Genomic DNA, 18,378 nt, shown 5'->3' with positions numbered 1-18,378 from the left:
GTTGGGGCTGGCGACACTACCGCCACGCCAAAATTGCACCTGGTGGCAATTCACAGGTACTAATTTTGAGTGTTGCCCTTTAGGAATATTGTCCTAATCAGTTTCAGTTCATTTGGTTCAGTTGGATCGCAGCAACAGTGGTTTTTCAAACATTTATCAACTGTCAAAACTTCAAGGAAATGTGAGACGATTTACAAATCGTTATTTTTCGAATCTTCCAAGAAACGGACATATCCGCTCGCCGCGGATTCCATGTTAGGAATTTGCTTATAGCCAGGTCCTGAATCTGCTGCTGCAATTTAGAGAAAAAAAAAACAAAACAAGAAGCTCAGCAGCTGTGCCGCAACCATTTCAGCGACGACGGTGCAAGTGAAATCGTCGGCCAATTTGTTTGGAGAAAACAGTGGATGTCGTGGATCTAAATACATATAAATGGGACCGATTCCAACTGTGTTGGTCAACGTTTAGTGTGGAGACGTGTAAGCAGGTTAGTAGACTTAAATTCTACAAAAAAATGGCATATGAAAAAGTTTTTTTTTACAGCCCCATGGGTTGCTTTCTAAATCAAAAGGCATATCTAAGCTTCCCGACAAAACACGAACAGCACGGATTCCAAACAGCGCAAATCGCTGGGCCAACAACAAAGATTTTCGACTATTTGGGTAGCTCTGCGGAACAAGTCGGCGATGGAACCATCTGTCCTCTAGCTTGGACCGCCTTCAAACATCGTAAAAATTCACCTGCAGCCTTTGTCAGCGATTCTTTCGTCTACGTTCGGTGCGCGGGCAGTTTGACGGAGCCTATTTCCTCAAGAACCACGTCGTGAAATAAAGCAAAATCAAATGTTTTATTGCATCATGTTCTATGTAATCAGTTGATAATAAACTATTGGATTTAAAAATCTAGTGTCTTGTACTCCGTCCGAGGATCAAGGTTGTTCACGCGGCTCCAAGTCACTTCTGGGTTTGGATGGTCAGAACCACCCTTCCCTTGAAAGCTTCATACCCTTGTTCATACCATTTCATTTGATATCCACTTGCAGCCAGTGGGATCAGTGCTTTATTATTGATTCAGCCCAGCACTTTGGCAAATATTTTATGGCCACTTCCGAGGCCACTTCTCACCTGGAAGAAAGTAAAAGGAGAATGGGCAAATTTGTATGGGAGCTGGTCCAAGGATGTACACGAACGGGACCAACTTTTCTCGAATGATCTCGCCGAGACATGAAAAAAAGTCTTCTGGACCAACTCTCTAAACCCCGGGGTTCAAGTTGTTGAAGCTTGAGCATTTTGGGTTAAAATGTACAAAAATCGTATTTTGCTATTTCTAAAATCATTCATAAAATCTCTGTTTCATTATGGATTTCGATATTCTGACTTCATTCGACGCGTATCAGCAAAACTATGAGTTCTGATATGTCTTAGCATGATTGAAACATGATTTCTCTTGTTTTTATCCGTTTGAACCGTTTGTGCAAGAGGCATCCCATAGAAACAAGTCGAAACTTCAAGGATTTGAAACCGGGTCCAACCCAGACTGCTTCAGTGAGTACGGAAGTCTTCAGTGCAATGTTGTAACAACTTATTGGGATGGTCTGAGTCATCCGAGAACTCCTTGAGTTAAGACCGGTGAGTCTACCGCCGTAACAAGCAAGATGTCGGCGGTTTTTTACCACGGACCATACCCGCATGGCTTCAGTGAGTATGGTAGACTACTATGCTGATGTGTTGGAGTGTCCTGGGTTCTCCTAGGACTCCTTGGAGTTAAGATCTGTGGGTCTACTACCGTAAAAAGCCAGTGGTCGACGGTTTATGACCCCGGAACATACCCGCATAGCTTCAGTGAGTATGGTAGACTGCTTTGCTAATGTGTTAGGATGTCCTGGGTCATCCAAAGACTCCCTGGAGTTATGATCTGTAGGTCTATGGCTGTTACAAGGACTCCCTGGAATGGTCCAGAACATCCCAACATAACAGCAATACAGTCTGCCATAATCACTGAATCTTTGCGGTTATGATGCGTGGTTAAAAATCATCGATCTTTTTCTTGTTACAGTGACCCAAATATCTAAACTCCAGGGAGTCCTAGGATGACCAAAGACATCCCAACACATTAACAAAGCAGTCTACCATACTGTTTGAAGCTATGCGTGTATGTTCCGGGGTCAAAACCGGTCGACATTTTGCTTGTTACGGTAGTAGACCCACAGATCTTAACTCCAGGGAGTCCTAGGAGAACCCAGGACACTCCAACACATCCGCATAGTAGTCTACCATACTCACTGAAGCCATGCGGGTATGATCCGTGGTCAAAAACCGCCGACATCTTGCTTGTTACGGCGGTAGACTCACCGGTCTTAACTCCAAGGAGTTCTCGGATGACTCAGACCATCCCAATAAGTTGTTACAACATTGCACTGAAGACTTCCGTACTCACTGAAGCAGTCTGGGTTGGACCCAGTTTCAAATCCTTGAAGTTTCGACTTGTTTCTATGGGATGCCTCTTGCACAAACGGTTCAAACGGATAAAAACAAGAGAAATCATGTTTCAATCATGCTAAGACATATCAGAACTCATAGTTTTTGCTGATACGCGTCGAATGAAGTCAAGAAAATCGAAATCCATAATGAAACAGAGATTTTATGAATGATTTTAGAAATAGCAAAAATACGATTTTTTGTTCATTTTAACCCAAAATGCTCAAACTTCAACAGCATGTAACTTTTGATCCCCGGGGTTTAGAGAGTTGGTCCAGAAGACTTTTTTTTCATGTTTCGGCGAGATCTTTCGAAAAAAGTTGGTCCCGTTTGTGTACATCCTTGGACCAAATTTGCCCATTCTCCTTTAGCTTCTAAAAAGATGAGCCTGAGCCTATTAAACCACCTTGCCTCAGCAAACATTTCCACTTAGCGCGGATTGTTTTTAAATTTGCCGGAACCACATTAGAAGAGGCACAATTTTGCTGCGCTTTCGCCATTGTCCACGATCGACTTGATGTGGGGCACCTTCTGCTCTTGTTGGATCCTTAGGTTTGGATTGCTGCTCGGAATTGTCACTGCTGCTGGCCTGGCCTGGCGACGGAGGTCGCGTTCCACTCACTTGATTTGGGAATAATTCGAGCAAATTACGATCGAAAAGCACGCGTTGAGCCATGATGGATGACATTTTGTCAAAAACAAACAATGTTGGGGCACTTGCAGAGGGTGCTTTGATTTTTCCAAACATTTTAGTACCTGTAACTTGACTGTGGTGGCGCTCGGAGCGCTAAAGGGGTGTCGCCAACTCGATGTATGGAAGAATCTCGAAGTGAGACATCTAGGTAATTAATAATCTATGCTCTCAGGGTTGCAATCGAACTGTCAAATCGGGGTTCCAATCGAGCAACAAGATCCTGCAAGAACAAGGTTGGAATCAATTAAAAATAGTTTTGGCAAAAAACGAGACTTATAACAATTACAAGTATTGTAAAACTGTTGCTGATAATAATCTGGTAGTTTTTGTTTTGTTTGTGCTTGTTTGGTATAAGAAAAGTGCCAGCACGACAGAAAAACTACAAGTTTTTCAACCTTAAATTTGAATGACTTTGGGTGTTTGAAAATTCTCCCAGAACATTTCATTTCCCTATGTAGGTCAGGTAGGTCCCTAGTCGTCACCCTTTAAAATGGTACACCCTTACCAAAAATCATGATTTTTTGAGTTCCAAATCCCACTTTTCATACGATTTTTTTAGTTCAGGTACTTCAACCATAAAAATGGTTATATGGGTTGAACTGAGAAATTCGTATGAAAAGTGGGATTTGGAACTCAAAAAATCATGATTTTTGGTAAGGGTGTATCGAAAATGGAATGAATTTGACATACCCTTTTAAAAGGGTGAACTTTAAAAAAGGATAGAAAGTATCCTTTTTGAGGATTGAAAGGGATAATTCTGACTTTGAGTGTAGGAATACGTCGAATCGGTGAAAAACCTTGAACACAGAAATGCTTATTTTTTACCAGCAATTTATGTAAAATTCTACACAGATCTGGGATCCTTGAAAGCGACAGTGTCTTTCAATCAAATCGATGACAGGCTAGAACGGGTTTGAATAAAATATTCTAGTAGAGCTGCTCTGCCAGAATCTTGCTAGAATGCTGTAAGAACATCGTGATTGAACAGTAGCGACCACTCTCCTACACCCAGTTACGACGTTCCAGCAGGATTCTAGCAGAGTTCTTATAGAGCTGGATATTCTTACAGCATTCCAGCAGAAATGTTCGGGAATCTGTCCCAGTCACGAAATATTCTAGCAGAGCTGGTTCTGCCAGAATCCTGCTAGAACGGTGGAACATTTCTGCTAGAATGCTGTAAGAATATCCAGCTCTGTGAGAACTCTGCTAGAATCCTGCTAGAACGTCGTGACTGGGGTAGTGTGACCAGGCTCTGACAGAAAAGGGGGGCACACACATAGGAAATATTTTGATTATGGTGTTTGTGAATGACCCCTCGGACAAATTTAGAACAAATTTCTGTCGAAAGGGGGGCACAGGTCCCCCCTGGTACCGCCTGTGCTGGGAATAGTTGAACCACTGATCCCCCCCCCCCAATGGCGGGGCCCACTTTGGGAAACACTGCAGTACCAAAAAATCAAATTATTCGCTCTACAGCATTGCCTTGGCGTTCCCGATTTTGGGATTCCTACTCGAAACTAGGTGTCCGAAGGCTTGATTGTTGAGGCAATTGCAAACCTCTTTTTACACCTAAGCTTCCATCCACCCCGGGATTCGAACTGACGACCTTTGGATTGTGAGTCCAACTGCCTACCAGCGACTCCACCGGGACAGGACCCAGGGAGACGACTCCTACACCTGGACTGAGCTATCGACCTAACCTCTAGGTTAGACCGTGGCCAACATTTACTTCCCCATCCGACGGAAGGCGTGATCAGACAAATCTCGTCTCAAAATTTGCCACCGGGACCTTCTGGGATCGAATCCAGGCCGACTGGGTGAGAGTAGAGACCCTAAATAGGGAGACTGGTCTAAGCTGGCTAAATCGATCTGGCAACGTATGTTTTGAGCTTGGCAACACTGATAAGTTTTGCTGGGCTTAAAGGCAAATGCTCGTTTGGATACGTCAAACTCGTGTCTGTTTGGGTACGTCAAATTCACTTCGACCAGTCTCCCTATTAAGGATCTCTAGGTGAGAGGCAATCACGCTTACCCCTACACCACGGTCCCGGTCACTGCAGTACCATAAGGATGTAATAACAAAATCGATTTTCCAGCACAGCTATTTTTCAGTTTATTCTAGAATCCTGAAAAATATCTTAAAGTTTGGGAACGATTGGTTCAGTCTCGTTCAGTCCCCACTTTGTGCAAAGCAATTTAATTTATCATTTATGTTTGTATGGGAATTTTTTTTTTGAATTTTGAAATTAAAAACAAATTTTCGGGCAAAAAAATAAGTTTTAGACCAGTCTTGAAAACGCTGTACGAGCAAGTTAGCATCATACTCTCTTTGGGAAAGTATACTATAGTAGAGCACATTTTAATATAGCTCAAAACGTGGATTTTTAAAACATCAAAATAAAAAAAAATCCTGATTTTTTCACTGATGCCCATAAAAATAGAATCGCTTTTCTTGGCCGAGAGTACAGGAAGTGTTCAAAACACGACGCCAAGATTGTCATCGGCGATTAAGTCGCTCGGCTCGGCTTAAGCTAGTTAGCCAGGAGGAGGAGTTAGGACCGGTTATTGGGAGGAAAACTTTTTTTATATATTTTTTTCACACTATATTATAACCGGATTCATATTCGGTTGCTCTGGAATGTTCTCTACAACTTTCCCGAAGAGAGTATGGTGCTAACTTGCTCCTACACGCAGAAAAATAAGGCATATTTGAATCAACAAAACGTTTTGTTGATTTGAAAATCATAGTTTTTGTTGAATCAACGCTAAACGTCAAAGCAGCTTTTTCAAAACAACTTCAAACAAACTTTTTCTACGTGTATAGAGTTATCAGAGCCCGAGCTCACGCACACTAGCACCCCATTTGTTATGCTGGCGGGTACAAAATTTAACCTCAATATTTTTCGTGTACGTACACGCAATACATGCGCACGTAGATAACTCTATAAAAAGCATAAAAAGATACAGCGTGTTCAAAACTCGTCTAAAACGTATTTTTTGCTCGAAAATCACGTTTTAGACGAGTTTTGAGGACGCTGTATCTGCTTTCACCCGGTCACGAGATTTTCTGGCAGAAATGGTTCTGCTAGAATCCTGCTAGAATGATTCTAGCAGGTCTGTCATAATTTTGCTAGAAATGTATTAGAATGTTCTAGCAGGGCGAAATCTGTAAGAATTCTGCTAGAACTTTACTGGAATGTTCTGACAGAACATTTTTTCGCCATCCGGTTGGTGGCGAACAAGATTTTCGCCAAAACCGCATGTTTTCCGACGATCTTTCTTTTTTTAAGAATTGACAAGAGGAAAGGTGTTTCGTGAATCTGGTAAGTCGGTGCACACAAAATTTAAAAAAAAATATAGAAAAAGTGACATGATTCTGTTTTGTCGAGCCGTACAAATCTTCATAGGGTTCAACAGACAATTCCGTTAAATCTTATGTTCTTTTCTTTGTTTTTGCAGAGATCTTCAAAGATGGCTGAAATCCGTGAATTCTCCGTTGAATATGAATACATACAGAAATGCCGTCGTTCGCGATTATGTCGTAAGCTCGGTCGCAAGCATCGCATGCGTATATGTTGGTCGATTCTCCGGATGATGAATGGCCACGCACTCGGAACGCTCGGAACTGACGGAAGCCAGTAGTGAATATTTATCCAAGAAAGACTCATCGCATTGCATCTGATTTTCACTGTATAATAATTTTGTAAAGCGAGAATAAAAATTGTGTTGATTAAATACAAAGTAACTAAAAATTTATTAACTTTTTTCAATAATTCTAGCAAAATTCTAGCAGGATTCTAGCAGATTTTTTCCAACTCATTCTAGCAAAATTCTTACAGAATTCTAACAGGAGGCCTGTCAGAACAGTTCTAGTAAAATTCTAGCAGGATTCTGACAGAACCGATTAATTTCGCCAGCTCCTGCTAGAACCGGTTATTGCATTTGAGCTAGAATTCTTTGAGAATTCTAGCAAAGTTCTGGCAGGATGATGGCACCGTTCTTGTAAGAATATTTTCGCTCTGCTAGATTTCTGTAAGAATCCTATGAGAACGCCGTGACTGGGCAGGAGCAAGTAAGCACCATCCCAGTCACGGCGTTCTCACAGGATTCTTACAGAGTTCTAACAGAGCGAAAATATTCTTACTAGAACTGTGCCGTCATTCTGCCAGATCTTTGCAAGAATTCTCAAAGAATTCTAGCTCAAATGCAATAACCGGTTCTATCAGAACCGGCGAAATCAACCGGTTCTGCTAGAATCCTGCTAGAATGCTGTTAGAACTGTTCTGACAGGCCAGCTGCTAGATTTCTGTTAGAATCTTGCTAGAACGAGCTGGCAGAAATTTTCTGCTAGAATCCTGCTAGGTTTTTGTTAGAATAGAACGGATAGAATTTTTTGGGTGAAAAGGTTTGTTTTAAAAATTTATCTTTATTCAAAAATCACCTCTTACAACACATTTTTAAGCAAGCACTTTTCACTTAAACACTTATTATTTCACGTTTTCTGGTGCGATTGGAGCAAACACTTTCTGCAGGTCTTGATTCCACCTCACGTTTGTTCGCATGGTTTTAATGTGCCGGTTCCGGATGACACACGACGACTTGAAGTAATCGAGGATAAACAATATTCCGTGGTGGAACATTTCGATTGCGCAGTTTTCTGGGATGCTCCACGTGTGGAATCGCCGACATCTCCGGTGCTGCGCTCACCGGCCTCCGAGAAACAGCTATCTGCGAATTCATCTGTGAATTAAAAAACAGAATGTTTTGTGTTTTGGATTGATTAAAATTACTCAAGTTCATTTTACTTACCGAATTAGGCAGTGCAGGGAAAAATGCATCTCCATTCAAGGCAAGAACGTTAGAAAAAATGAACTTGCCTGAACATGTTCAATGACAAGATGGTAATTGCGGAAATCACATTCGCCACAAAGCGGTTGGGCGGAAATGACATCATTTTCGACAGATTTTGCCCTGTCAGAATTTTCTCACAAAATTCTTATAGAATTCTAACAGATTTCATTCTGTCAGAATGATCTAGCAAAATTCTAACAGAAATCTAACAGGCCTGCTAGAATCATTCTAGCAGGATTCTAACAGAGCCAACTCTGCTAGAAATTCCCGTGACCGGGATACTCTCTTCGGAAAAGTTGTAGAGCATCCGAATATGAGTCCGGTTGTGACATAGCGTGTAACGTGATTTTTTTTTAAATATCAAAATTCAAAAAAATGATTTTCCCCATACAAATTTATATGGAAAATTGAATCACTTTGCGCAAAGTGGGGACTAAAAAAATCTTTTCCAAACTTTAGGAAGTTGTTTAGGTTTTTTTTTTATTCTTAACTTATTTTTATTAGGTCCGTTTAGGTGCTGTGACCAGGTTGGGACCGAGGGACGGTTCATAATAATTTAGAATACATTAAAAAAAACTCATTTTCCGCCGTATTTGCCGAGCATGTAACTGACGAGTCTCAACTGGTCCACGCGGGTCTTGCAGGTCTGGAACCTGAAAATGTGCCACAGCTCAGTCGAACTGTAAAGCACCTCCTCTCCTTCCGCCGTGAAGGTGGCACCGGCGCCGGCGCCGGTATTTTGTTGACTGCTTCCTGCGGGTCGAGGGCGATCCTTCGGCTTCACGTCCGGAACCGCGCCCGGCAGCGGAGGGAACTCCGCCGGCGTGAACGCCGGAACTGCTGGACTCGGCTTCTCCGCCTTCTTTGCCGGCGGTTTCGGTTTCGCCGCCTGCTGGCGCCTCTGGATGAAGTCTTGGGGCAGCTGCGGTCCGTGGCTTCGTGGGCTCCAGAGCAGTTGGCACACCGCTTCGGATCGGCTTCCTGGACTTTGCACTCGTCCGTCTTGTGAGGACCCCCACAGTTGTTGCACCTCTCCTTGAGGTGACAGTTCCTGGTTCCATGACCCAGCTGCTGGCAGTTCCTGCACTGGGTCACGTTCGGCCGCTTGTTCCGGTAGGCTTCCCACCGGATGATAGTGCTTGCCAAAACTTTCATTGTAGAGAGCTTCTTCAGATTGGTGTATCCCTTGGGGTAGACCACAATGTACGGAGTTTCGTCCACGGTGGACTTTTCCTTCCGCTTGATGACATGCACCTCCAGCGCGTCCAGCTTGAGATCCCTCTTCAACAGGTACTTGACCTCATCCGGTTTCAGTTCATCAGGTAAACCACGAAGAACGACCCGGTGAAATCGTTCGCTTCTTCGGCCGTGAGTGTAGAATTCCACTTTCTTCTTCTTGAGGAGCTCTTGCAACTTGTCAAAATCATTGACAGAGAAGCAGGTCACCTTGGTTCCGAATCGGGTTAGTTTGTAAATCGGGTCGAAACCAAATTCACAACTTTCCACTGTCGCTACGAGCTTGTAAAAATCCGTGGTGTTCTTCACCACCAAAGGTGGTTGCTTTTGTTTACTTGCCGACTGACCGGGTGCTGGAACCGCCGGGACGTCCACTCCTCCTGCTGGGCTGGCATTGTTGTTGTTTTCCGCTAGCGGGCTGAACTTGTTGTTGTTGAGCAGATTCTGCTCCACATTGCTATCGTCCTCTTTCTTCCTTTTGCGCTCGTTCGCCTCCATTCCTCGGTATGTTGGGGCGGAAAGTCCACCGAAAGCACCACGACGGCCACTATCGGCACTTTTGACCCGCAAAACACGACACCTCCAAATGTAAACAAGGCCGCGAGCGCGCGGCTGCCACACGTCCGTCACACAAGAGCACAGCAGGAGAACTGAAGTTGTTTAGGTTGGTGTGCTCACTAAATTTGGACAACTTTATTTTTTTCCATACAACTATGTTACACCCTAATGCCCTATAAAGTTTGAGCCAAAATAACTAAAAAAAAGACATAAGAAAATTCTTTCTAGGGCAAACAAAACAAAATGCTTTAATTTTCCAACTATTTATTCCTCGCTTTTCAATAACAATAAAAATAACAATCCGTTTCACTTTTCGCTGTGTATTTACAACCATTACATTTGAATACTTAACGGGAACATACTTTTCTTCTTCGCTTATCAATCTCGAATCACATTTTAAAGTTTAGCGTTTTTTTTTGTTTAGTTGTGAGATAGTTCAACAACTTTTTTTTTATCAAATTTTCAGCACGTGTGATGGATGGTTTTGAAGCGTCACGATCACGCTTCTGAGAGTCGTCACACGTGCGCGGTGTTTACAAAAGAGCTTTTAAAAAATAAATAAATAACTGATGCATATCGATAGCATGCTCACGTGGAGCACCACATGCGAGCTGATGGCGATTTGAAGTATATAGGAAGAGGGTGAGGGAGGGGGAAAAGAGAGTTTTAAATAAATTATTAAAAATAACAAATAAATAGATTTGCCCTAGCATTCTAGAATGTGTTTTGTGGGTGGAGAGTGTGCGATTTGTAGGATTTGTGGCGGGCGGTTTTATCGCTTTTTGCACTTGAAGTGGGGCTTCTTTCGCGGGATTCCCGTTGGGCCATCCGTCATTTCGCAGATGTGCAGACCGAATCGCTTCAGCGGATGGCACCGATTCTTGGGGTTGCCCCAGCGACCGTTGAACTTGAGCCACTTGGGGTTGAGGGAGGTTCGTCCTAAAATGTTAAACAAATGCAATTAATTTGAAATGAAATTACCAACATCTCTTCAAACTCACCCCTGGAGTCACCCTCGTGGATGACCTCGACGCTTCGCCACGTGGTCCACGGCGTTCCGAACCCGTTGACGTCGTACAGCCTTGGCACGCGGACATACTTGTGTTTGCCCGGAGCGGTCCACAGGCCGTGTGAACCCTCGGCCGCGAACAGCACCGGATGGTTGCCGGAGGTGATGACCGTTTTGGGAAACGTCGGTCGCTGCAGGATTCCTTTGCGGGTTTCCTGACTCCGGTACTCAAAGGTTCCCGTGAGACGTTCGTACGAGTAGAAGGCGCCGGCGTCGTGCGCGGACACGTACATTTCCTGTGGGAGTTGGATAAATTTAAATTTAAAAAGAAAAAGAAAAAGAAAGAGATTTTTTCAGCGCGAGGTGTACATTTATCCAAGAAGGATTATCAAGTTTGATGAATACGACGAGTGCTGAGAAAATCAAGTTTTGCAACGACTTCCATACAACATTTTTTGCAATTTCGAAAACACCCTTTGAATGGAATTTTAAGTCAATTGTTTATGTGTTTAGGTAATTCGCCGATAAAATCATAACAATATTGAAAAGTATAACTTTTCAGCACATGCAGGTTTGTAAACACATCAATTATCAATTGTCAATCCTGAATACTCATGCCCCAGATACAGATGTTCTTCCTTCCGTATTGATACTCTCAGCCAATGCTTGAAAAAGGAATCTATCACTGAATGGGACTGCTCGATATTTGATAGAACTCTCTTTCAGCGATCATTTCCCAAAACGAAATTTGATCGCTGACACACAGCGCTTATCATGATCGTCATTGATCGTCATGCACGGTCGTTGAACGTAAACACAAAGACGAAACGAACGAAAAATATGCACCACTCAAGCAAAGCAGCCGCCCAAACGAGACAACAAACTCTTTCTCTTTCTCTCGTTTTTGCCTCTCTCGTCCATGTGTTTGCTGGGTGGTGACAGAAGTCATATGATTGAAATCACGGGAGAAATGATCGGACTCTCGGTAGAATGTCAAACGACCGTTCTCTGAGCGATTGTATTTCTAGAGAGAAGTTAATGACTGTGTGAGTGACTTTGCGTAGCACCCATTCGTTTATGTGTAAAATGATCGAAAGTAGAATATAAAAATCAGGTTGTCGTGGTGAAGACGATTGGAATGTTCAGTCGAAATTTCGTAAGCACTGCTCTCAGCGCCGAACATAGCCGAACACGTTGTTGTGTTTACACACTCGCGTTTGATATTCTCTTTTTCTCTCTCATTCCCGCTATGACGATCATGCCCAGCGTTGCTACATGTACAGATATTTTTGACACAGACTAAACACTCAAACTAATTATTTTTACAGTTAACCCTCTACTGCCCAATTTTTTTTTTCGAAAATATTTATTTTTCCCGTGTTCAGGAGGCCATTTTGAGTAACTTTTGTTCTACGAAAAATTTTACTTCTCTTGTTTTATGTTTTTCTTGTTTTATTTTTTGTATTTTAATTTGCATTTATCTTGTTTAGTTTATGTTTGTTTTTGGTAGTATTTGGCCTATTCTATCACCTAATATAATTACATTTTGCCTATCTAATTTTTTCACGTTTTTACAGTCACTTTTTCAATTTTTTGTATGTTTTTCACATTTTCTGCTATAGAGTGGCAACATCATCATTTAAATTGCAAAACAATGCGTAGAGGCCTAGTCTGGGACACTACAAAAATTACTGCATACTTCTGTTTACTGAAAATATAGAAAATGTTAGTAAAAAACTTCACCCAAAGTTCACCCCTAAAAAAATGATATTTTTAAAAACATTGGCAAAGTCACATAAAATAAGTTAAACTTCCAACCCATAAATTTTCTAAAATTTTAAGAGTTCTTCTTTCCAATGCTTTTAAAAGATCAAAAATCGGTTGGAAAATTGATTTTTGGCGATTTTTTAGATCGAAGCCCGTCTAAAGGCGGGGTTAGGTTGTAGAGGGTTAAAATACACTTGAGTAGTTTTTGTAAACTGCACTAAAAAGATAAACATTTTTTGCATCTTTTTACTTGTTTAGTTTTTGATAAAAATGTTTTTCTTTAAAGTTATACTTGATTGAGTGTTTGGTCTGTGCCACAAATATCTGTACGTGTGGCAAGCCTGATCATGCCACCGCAACAGCGTCTAACCACAAAAGCCGACACAAAACCAATTTCGCAGCCTAGTCCCTCCTACCTAGTCGTCCGACTCAGCGGTGAGAGCGCATAGTCAAGGAAAAGGAGAGGAGTGATAGAAAGAGAATGCCATCAATGGAAATCACTAGACACAAGAAGAGATCTTACAAGCTTAAATGACGGTCTATGACGTTTTGGAGCAGAGACCATCAAATGATAGCTTTTTCTATCACTCATTTGCAACACTGAGCACTTGTATAGAAAATTATTACTTTTTGATTCTTTTATTTCTAGTAGAGAAAAGTAGGCCTTTTTGTCATGCGAAAATGACAGGAAAAGTAATTAGTTTCACAACGGAATTGCACAAAATTGTTTTTTTTTGTGATTCCGTTGTAAAACGACTTACTTTTCCTGTCATTTTGAATGATGAAAAAGCTTACTTTTCTGTACCAAAAATAACAGAATCGAATAGCAACACTTTTCAAAATAAATGCTGAAAAGTTCTACTTTTCCGCACTTTTTTCGAAAAGCTCACTTTTCAACATTTTTTTTTATTTAAACGATTTATTGACAAAATACATGAACATTTCTGGAGTTTTTTTGAAAAGGTCCAATAAACCAAATTTTCAATTTTTGCTTTTTGGGTGTTTTTAGAACCGCCTTGAGTCAGGGATGTTCAAAAACACCCAAAAAGCAAAAATTGAAAATTTGGTTTATAGGACCTTTTAAAAAAAAACTCCAGATTTGACGCATAATTTCACTCAATGGGTTTTTGCGGAATTTCAAAAAATGTTGTATGGAACTTGCAATTCGAAATTTTCAGTGTAAGAACGGGCCTTGACCGATCTTATGCACCACACCAGCGAATATATTTTATAAAAAATCAAGAATCAATAGTATGAGAATGATGATTGTATTTTAAAGAATAAACATTGAAGCTGCATGTAATAGATGTAAAATTATCCAATAGTTGGTAAATAGAGATACAAAAAAACAAGTTTAGATTATAGTAATGATAATTTATAGGACAGATAAAGAATTATTCAAATAACGAAATTCGCAATAAAATCAAAAAAGATTAAGACAAATAGATTTGATATTATTAAGGAAAAGTATATTTTTAAGGAAAAAACACAAAGTTTGTTACAGCAGTATCAATTGGTAAAAAAGAGTGGAAAAGCTTTGAGAGATAAGATAATCAAAAGTTAGTAAAATCAAAATCAAATGATGGATATTAAATAGAAGGATCAGTGAAGAAATGGGAATCAGAAGAGCAAAATAAAAATAGGGGATAGGTGGTAGCTGAGAATGAAGAGAAGAGAAACCCCGTTGTGCGATGTTTCAGGTACATCCACAGCGATGTACGACTCGTGCTGAAAAAATCTTCTTTTTGCAACTTGTTGAAAAACTACTATTTCGACATTTCAAATAAATATTAGGGATTTTAAAACAAAATTCAAACGTTAATACACAAATGTGGTATAATCTCGAGAGCTGATTAAATCGATGGAGATACTTGCTGTCTCAAGCAAAACGAATGACCCTGATGAGTTAATTAGTGGTTCTTTTAGCTCTCCTCTAGACATGTACTCACGTCCGGTTCCTTCCGTCCGCGGAAGAACAAACTCATGTGCTCCCAGTCGCCAATGTGGCTGCCAAACTCCTTCTTAGTCCCGAGGCACATCCCGAAGATGAGCGGAATCGGCCACGGTCCGAGCGGCCCCAGATTGACCGTGCAGATAACCTTACCCTGGAACGAGAAACGAAACCAACCGAGGTTTTCGGGGTTCAATAAAGGGGCACCTTACCTTAACTGATCCTTCTTCTTGATCTTCTTCATGTTTCTAATGTACCTGACTGTACGGATAAAACATCCAGTAAGTCACGTGAAAGTGCGGGTACTCGTTCGAATCGTCACCCTTCTGGATGATGATGTCGTCCCGCCGCTCGGTGATGGTCTCCCAGTCGTCGGAATCGTTGTCGATTCCGCTGGTGTTTTCGTCCTCGTCCTCGTCGTCATCGTCTTCGTCACGATGGTCGGCTATTATGGAGGCTGAAATTATCAAAATCATCAAATTATGAATCAATCAAAAATTGTCTGAAACAAGTTAGCTTAATTAATATAAACAATATATTAATATATCTCAAATCCAATTGAATATTACATAAGTGCTGCTCCACGGTCGGTTCCTCAGTGCTGTCCTCCTGCAATTGTGGCTGTAGTTGTGGCCCATGGGGCGGCTGAATCTGTCCACCGGGTGCCAAATCTGGCGCAACCTCGATGGAAATTCCCCGCCGACGGCGTCGCTTTCTGATCAGCCGGATGCTCTTTTCGACCTTGGTGATGTCCTGTCTCAGCTCGGGCTGCAACTCGAACAGGTTCTTGTGGACGGGAACGTACGAGGGGCGCTTGTAGCCGCCCATCCGGTCGATGGTGTTGTACACGACCTCTGAAAATAAAAGTTGAAAATGAAGGTTTTCATTTGTTTAGTTTTTCAAATTTGCAGTTTGAAGTAGTCTAAGTATGTACGATGTCAATCAGAAACTTCAACCAACATCAACTTTTTTTTCAAGCATTCTGAACAAATGAAAGCATAAAAAAGAAGATCTCCAGTATCACGGATTTTTTTTTTTTTTTCATTATAACAGTTATGCTACCTCAACAAATTTTAAAATGGTTAAAATTCTCCACCAACTCATATAGCACTTGAACCGACCTCTCTTCGATTTGCGTGAGTCCTTAGGGGTAATGTTTGTCCTTGATCGCGAAATCGAGCTCCTTTTCGGCTATCTCGATACGGAGGGGCAGTAGCGGTACGACTAATTCCATTTTTGAACATTCGAAAAAAGACGATTTTTTTTCAATAATTTGCAGCCTGAAATGGTGATGAGATAGTGCCAAAGCGACTTTTATGTAGAATTGGACGCCCGAGTGATGGCTTACTCAGAATTCCCAAAAAAACATACAAAAATACTAAGTTGATTGTGAATGACGGCCGTAAGTTACGTACTTTCCCAAGTAACTTATCTATTTTACTCTACTAAGATGTTCTAAACTAAGTGGTTGTCGATAGCCCATTAGAGAAAAGTGAAGTTAAGGGCTGATGATAATTTTAAATAGAAACCCAAAATATGACCAAAAATCAATATGTTGACACTTTGGCTCAATTCTGAGGGCAGATTCAGATTCAGCGGGCAAAATTACATGGGAAACATATAGTTATGTTTTGAATTACATCTTTTGCCTTCCTTACTAAAGAAAGGTATAGGGTTTGCTTTTGGCTCCGACGCCAATTCAAGCTTCGTTCCCAAATCATTTCTCGAGAAATATTCATTCGAAAAATCTGCAAAAAAACATGGACGATCGATTTTCGACGCCTCGTCGACAAGTTGTTAAGTTGAGCTTCACATGCAGACGCGAGCAATGCTGGCGCGTGATGCTGGCGCGTATAGAGTTTTGATACTAGATTACCCCCTTTTAGTGCAAGTTGCTTTATCGATTGCTCGTTCATCACACATCGCCTGTCATGATTATCTATGCTAAGCTTCAGTGAACGCAAACTAGACGCAAGCAGCTATCCGTTCTGAAGCCCCATGCTCATTCTTTTGCCTTTCTTTTTTGTTTTGCTCATTCTCTGATCGAACTCTGAGCGAACGAATTTCTGGGGAGCGTCCAAGCTTCCCATGCGCCAGTGGCAACGCACATCGCGGGTTTGGTTTTCTAGCTTCGGTACGAGCCTTTTTGTGTATTAGTATTTTGGTTCATCGTACCAGCGCACCGGTGGTTCATTCGATACGTTTGCGTTTGTCGTAGTGAAGTCTCACCGAGCGCTTAGTCGCAGTATGCTTCCCAATCCCAAAAACGCCTAAATGCATACTACATAATTTTCTGGCTTGCTTATTGAAAGCTCACAATTTTGCCTAACGCCTAAATGACAGTTTAGTGAATTACAGTAGGCAAATTCTCGGGTGTTGAAATACTTTCTGCCAGTCATTTTGTAACCACTTTAACACATTGGAGCAAGACTTTAACACTTTAACGCATTGGAGCAAGACGGAATTATTTTGTTTTCTCGTTAATTCTTGATATTTTGAAAAGTGCAAAAAAACACTCAGAGAATACGAACAATTTAGCGATATGCAGAAAACATTACGAACATCGCAAATTGTGAGCTAATTCTCTGCCTCACAAATAATTTGTTCTGATTTAAAAAATCAAAAATGCTTGTGTGCGAGCACAGCTTACACCCGGCCATGGCAAATGAGGCAAAAACCAGCGCTTTTCAGTTTTATGAAAATATCATGTTGAGTTTTGAATTGATTAATGAATGGACCATTCTTAATTTTGCTATTTCTTTGCCGTTATCTTCCTTTTGTAAGAAAGGCTCTATCTCACCCCAGGTGGGATTAAATCGGGTTTTTAACCTAAAGTGAGCATTCTTTTATTACGTAACGCAAAAATTGATTTATAGACCCCCTCCCCCCCTCGTAACAAAATTTCCATACAAATATTAAAAATTTTGTATGGAGCGTAACACGGCCTCCGATACTGCCCCCCTCCCTCCCCTACTGCGTTACGTAATAAAAGAACGCTCCCAAACCCTCTACTGTGTTTTTTTTTATTTTACTGTGTTCAGGAGGTCATTTTGAGCAACTTTTGTTCTACGAAAAATTCTAAATTCTTGTTTTATGTTTTTGTTTTTTTTTTTTATTTTTAGTATTTCAGTCTCTTTTTTTTAATTTTCTGCTATAGAATCATTTAAATTGTAAAAAAATGCGAAAAGGCATAGTCTGGGACACTACACAAATTATTGCATACTTCTTATATATATAGGAATATGATATTAAAGGAAATGAAATGATATTAAAAAATACAGCCAAAGTTGACCTCTAAAATAATACATTTTTGCACATTTGCAAAGTTACATAAAACAATTAAAAGTTCCAACAGTAAAATCGTCTAAAATTTTAAGAGTTCTTCTTTCCAGTGCTTTTTAAAGATCAAAAATTGATTGAAAATTTGATTTTTGGCGATTTTTAGGTCGAAGCCCGTCTAGTGGCGGGGTTGGGTTGTAGAGGGTTAAAATGGCTGTAATTGTTGACCCATTTGTACAAATATATTTTAGAGTTCTAAGGTTGGTACAAATTTTATTTAAAGTTTGTTTCGCCCCCCACCCCTCAAAGTTGGCCCAAAAAATCATGGGACAAAAAAATATTTTTTCGTAAAACTTCAATTTCAATCGAAATCAGCTGAAATTGATTTAAAATGCATTCCCCTGCGTTTAAAATCGTTTTTTGCATGTTTGGGTTGATTTAAACATCTATTGAATTTTTGAAAATTTTCGATGTTTAGTATCGCAAAAAGTTTTTTTTCGCTATTTTTTTTGTTTTCGTCGAATCTTACTTTTTTGAAAACTAATGATTGCAAAAC

General features: G+C 40.7%; 1 protein-coding gene and 1 long non-coding RNA gene across 3 annotated transcripts in view; one reads left to right on the top strand and one right to left on the bottom strand.

Moving 5' to 3' along the window:
- Nucleotides 1-126: 126 nt before the first annotated feature.
- On the top strand, nucleotides 127-901 carry LOC119767989. The gene is made up of 2 exons (XR_005277835.1): nucleotides 127-487; nucleotides 544-901. It is a non-coding gene; the product is annotated as an uncharacterized LOC119767989 (long non-coding RNA).
- A 9,162-nt stretch (nucleotides 902-10,063) lies between these two features.
- The window catches only part of LOC6049606, a 49,290-nt gene continuing 40,975 nt past the window's right edge, over nucleotides 10,064-18,378 (bottom strand). For both annotated transcript variants that reach the window (XM_038258156.1, XM_038258158.1), the window contains exons 4-8: nucleotides 15,113-15,397; nucleotides 14,801-15,000; nucleotides 14,542-14,697; nucleotides 10,818-11,121; nucleotides 10,064-10,755 (exon numbers count right to left, since the gene is read on the bottom strand). In XM_038258156.1, the coding sequence (XP_038114084.1) occupies nucleotides 10,589-10,755; nucleotides 10,818-11,121; nucleotides 14,542-14,697; nucleotides 14,801-15,000; nucleotides 15,113-15,397 (1,112 nt within the window). In that variant the 3' untranslated portion in view covers nucleotides 10,064-10,588. The remainder of the gene's footprint in view (nucleotides 10,756-10,817; nucleotides 11,122-14,541; nucleotides 14,698-14,800; nucleotides 15,001-15,112; nucleotides 15,398-18,378) is intronic.

The sequence above is a fragment of the Culex quinquefasciatus genome, chromosome 2, assembly GCF_015732765.1.
Source record: "Culex quinquefasciatus strain JHB chromosome 2, VPISU_Cqui_1.0_pri_paternal, whole genome shotgun sequence".
Classification (NCBI taxonomy): Eukaryota; Metazoa; Arthropoda; class Insecta; order Diptera; family Culicidae; genus Culex; species Culex quinquefasciatus.
This window is presented reverse-complemented; position numbering and strand designations above follow the sequence as displayed.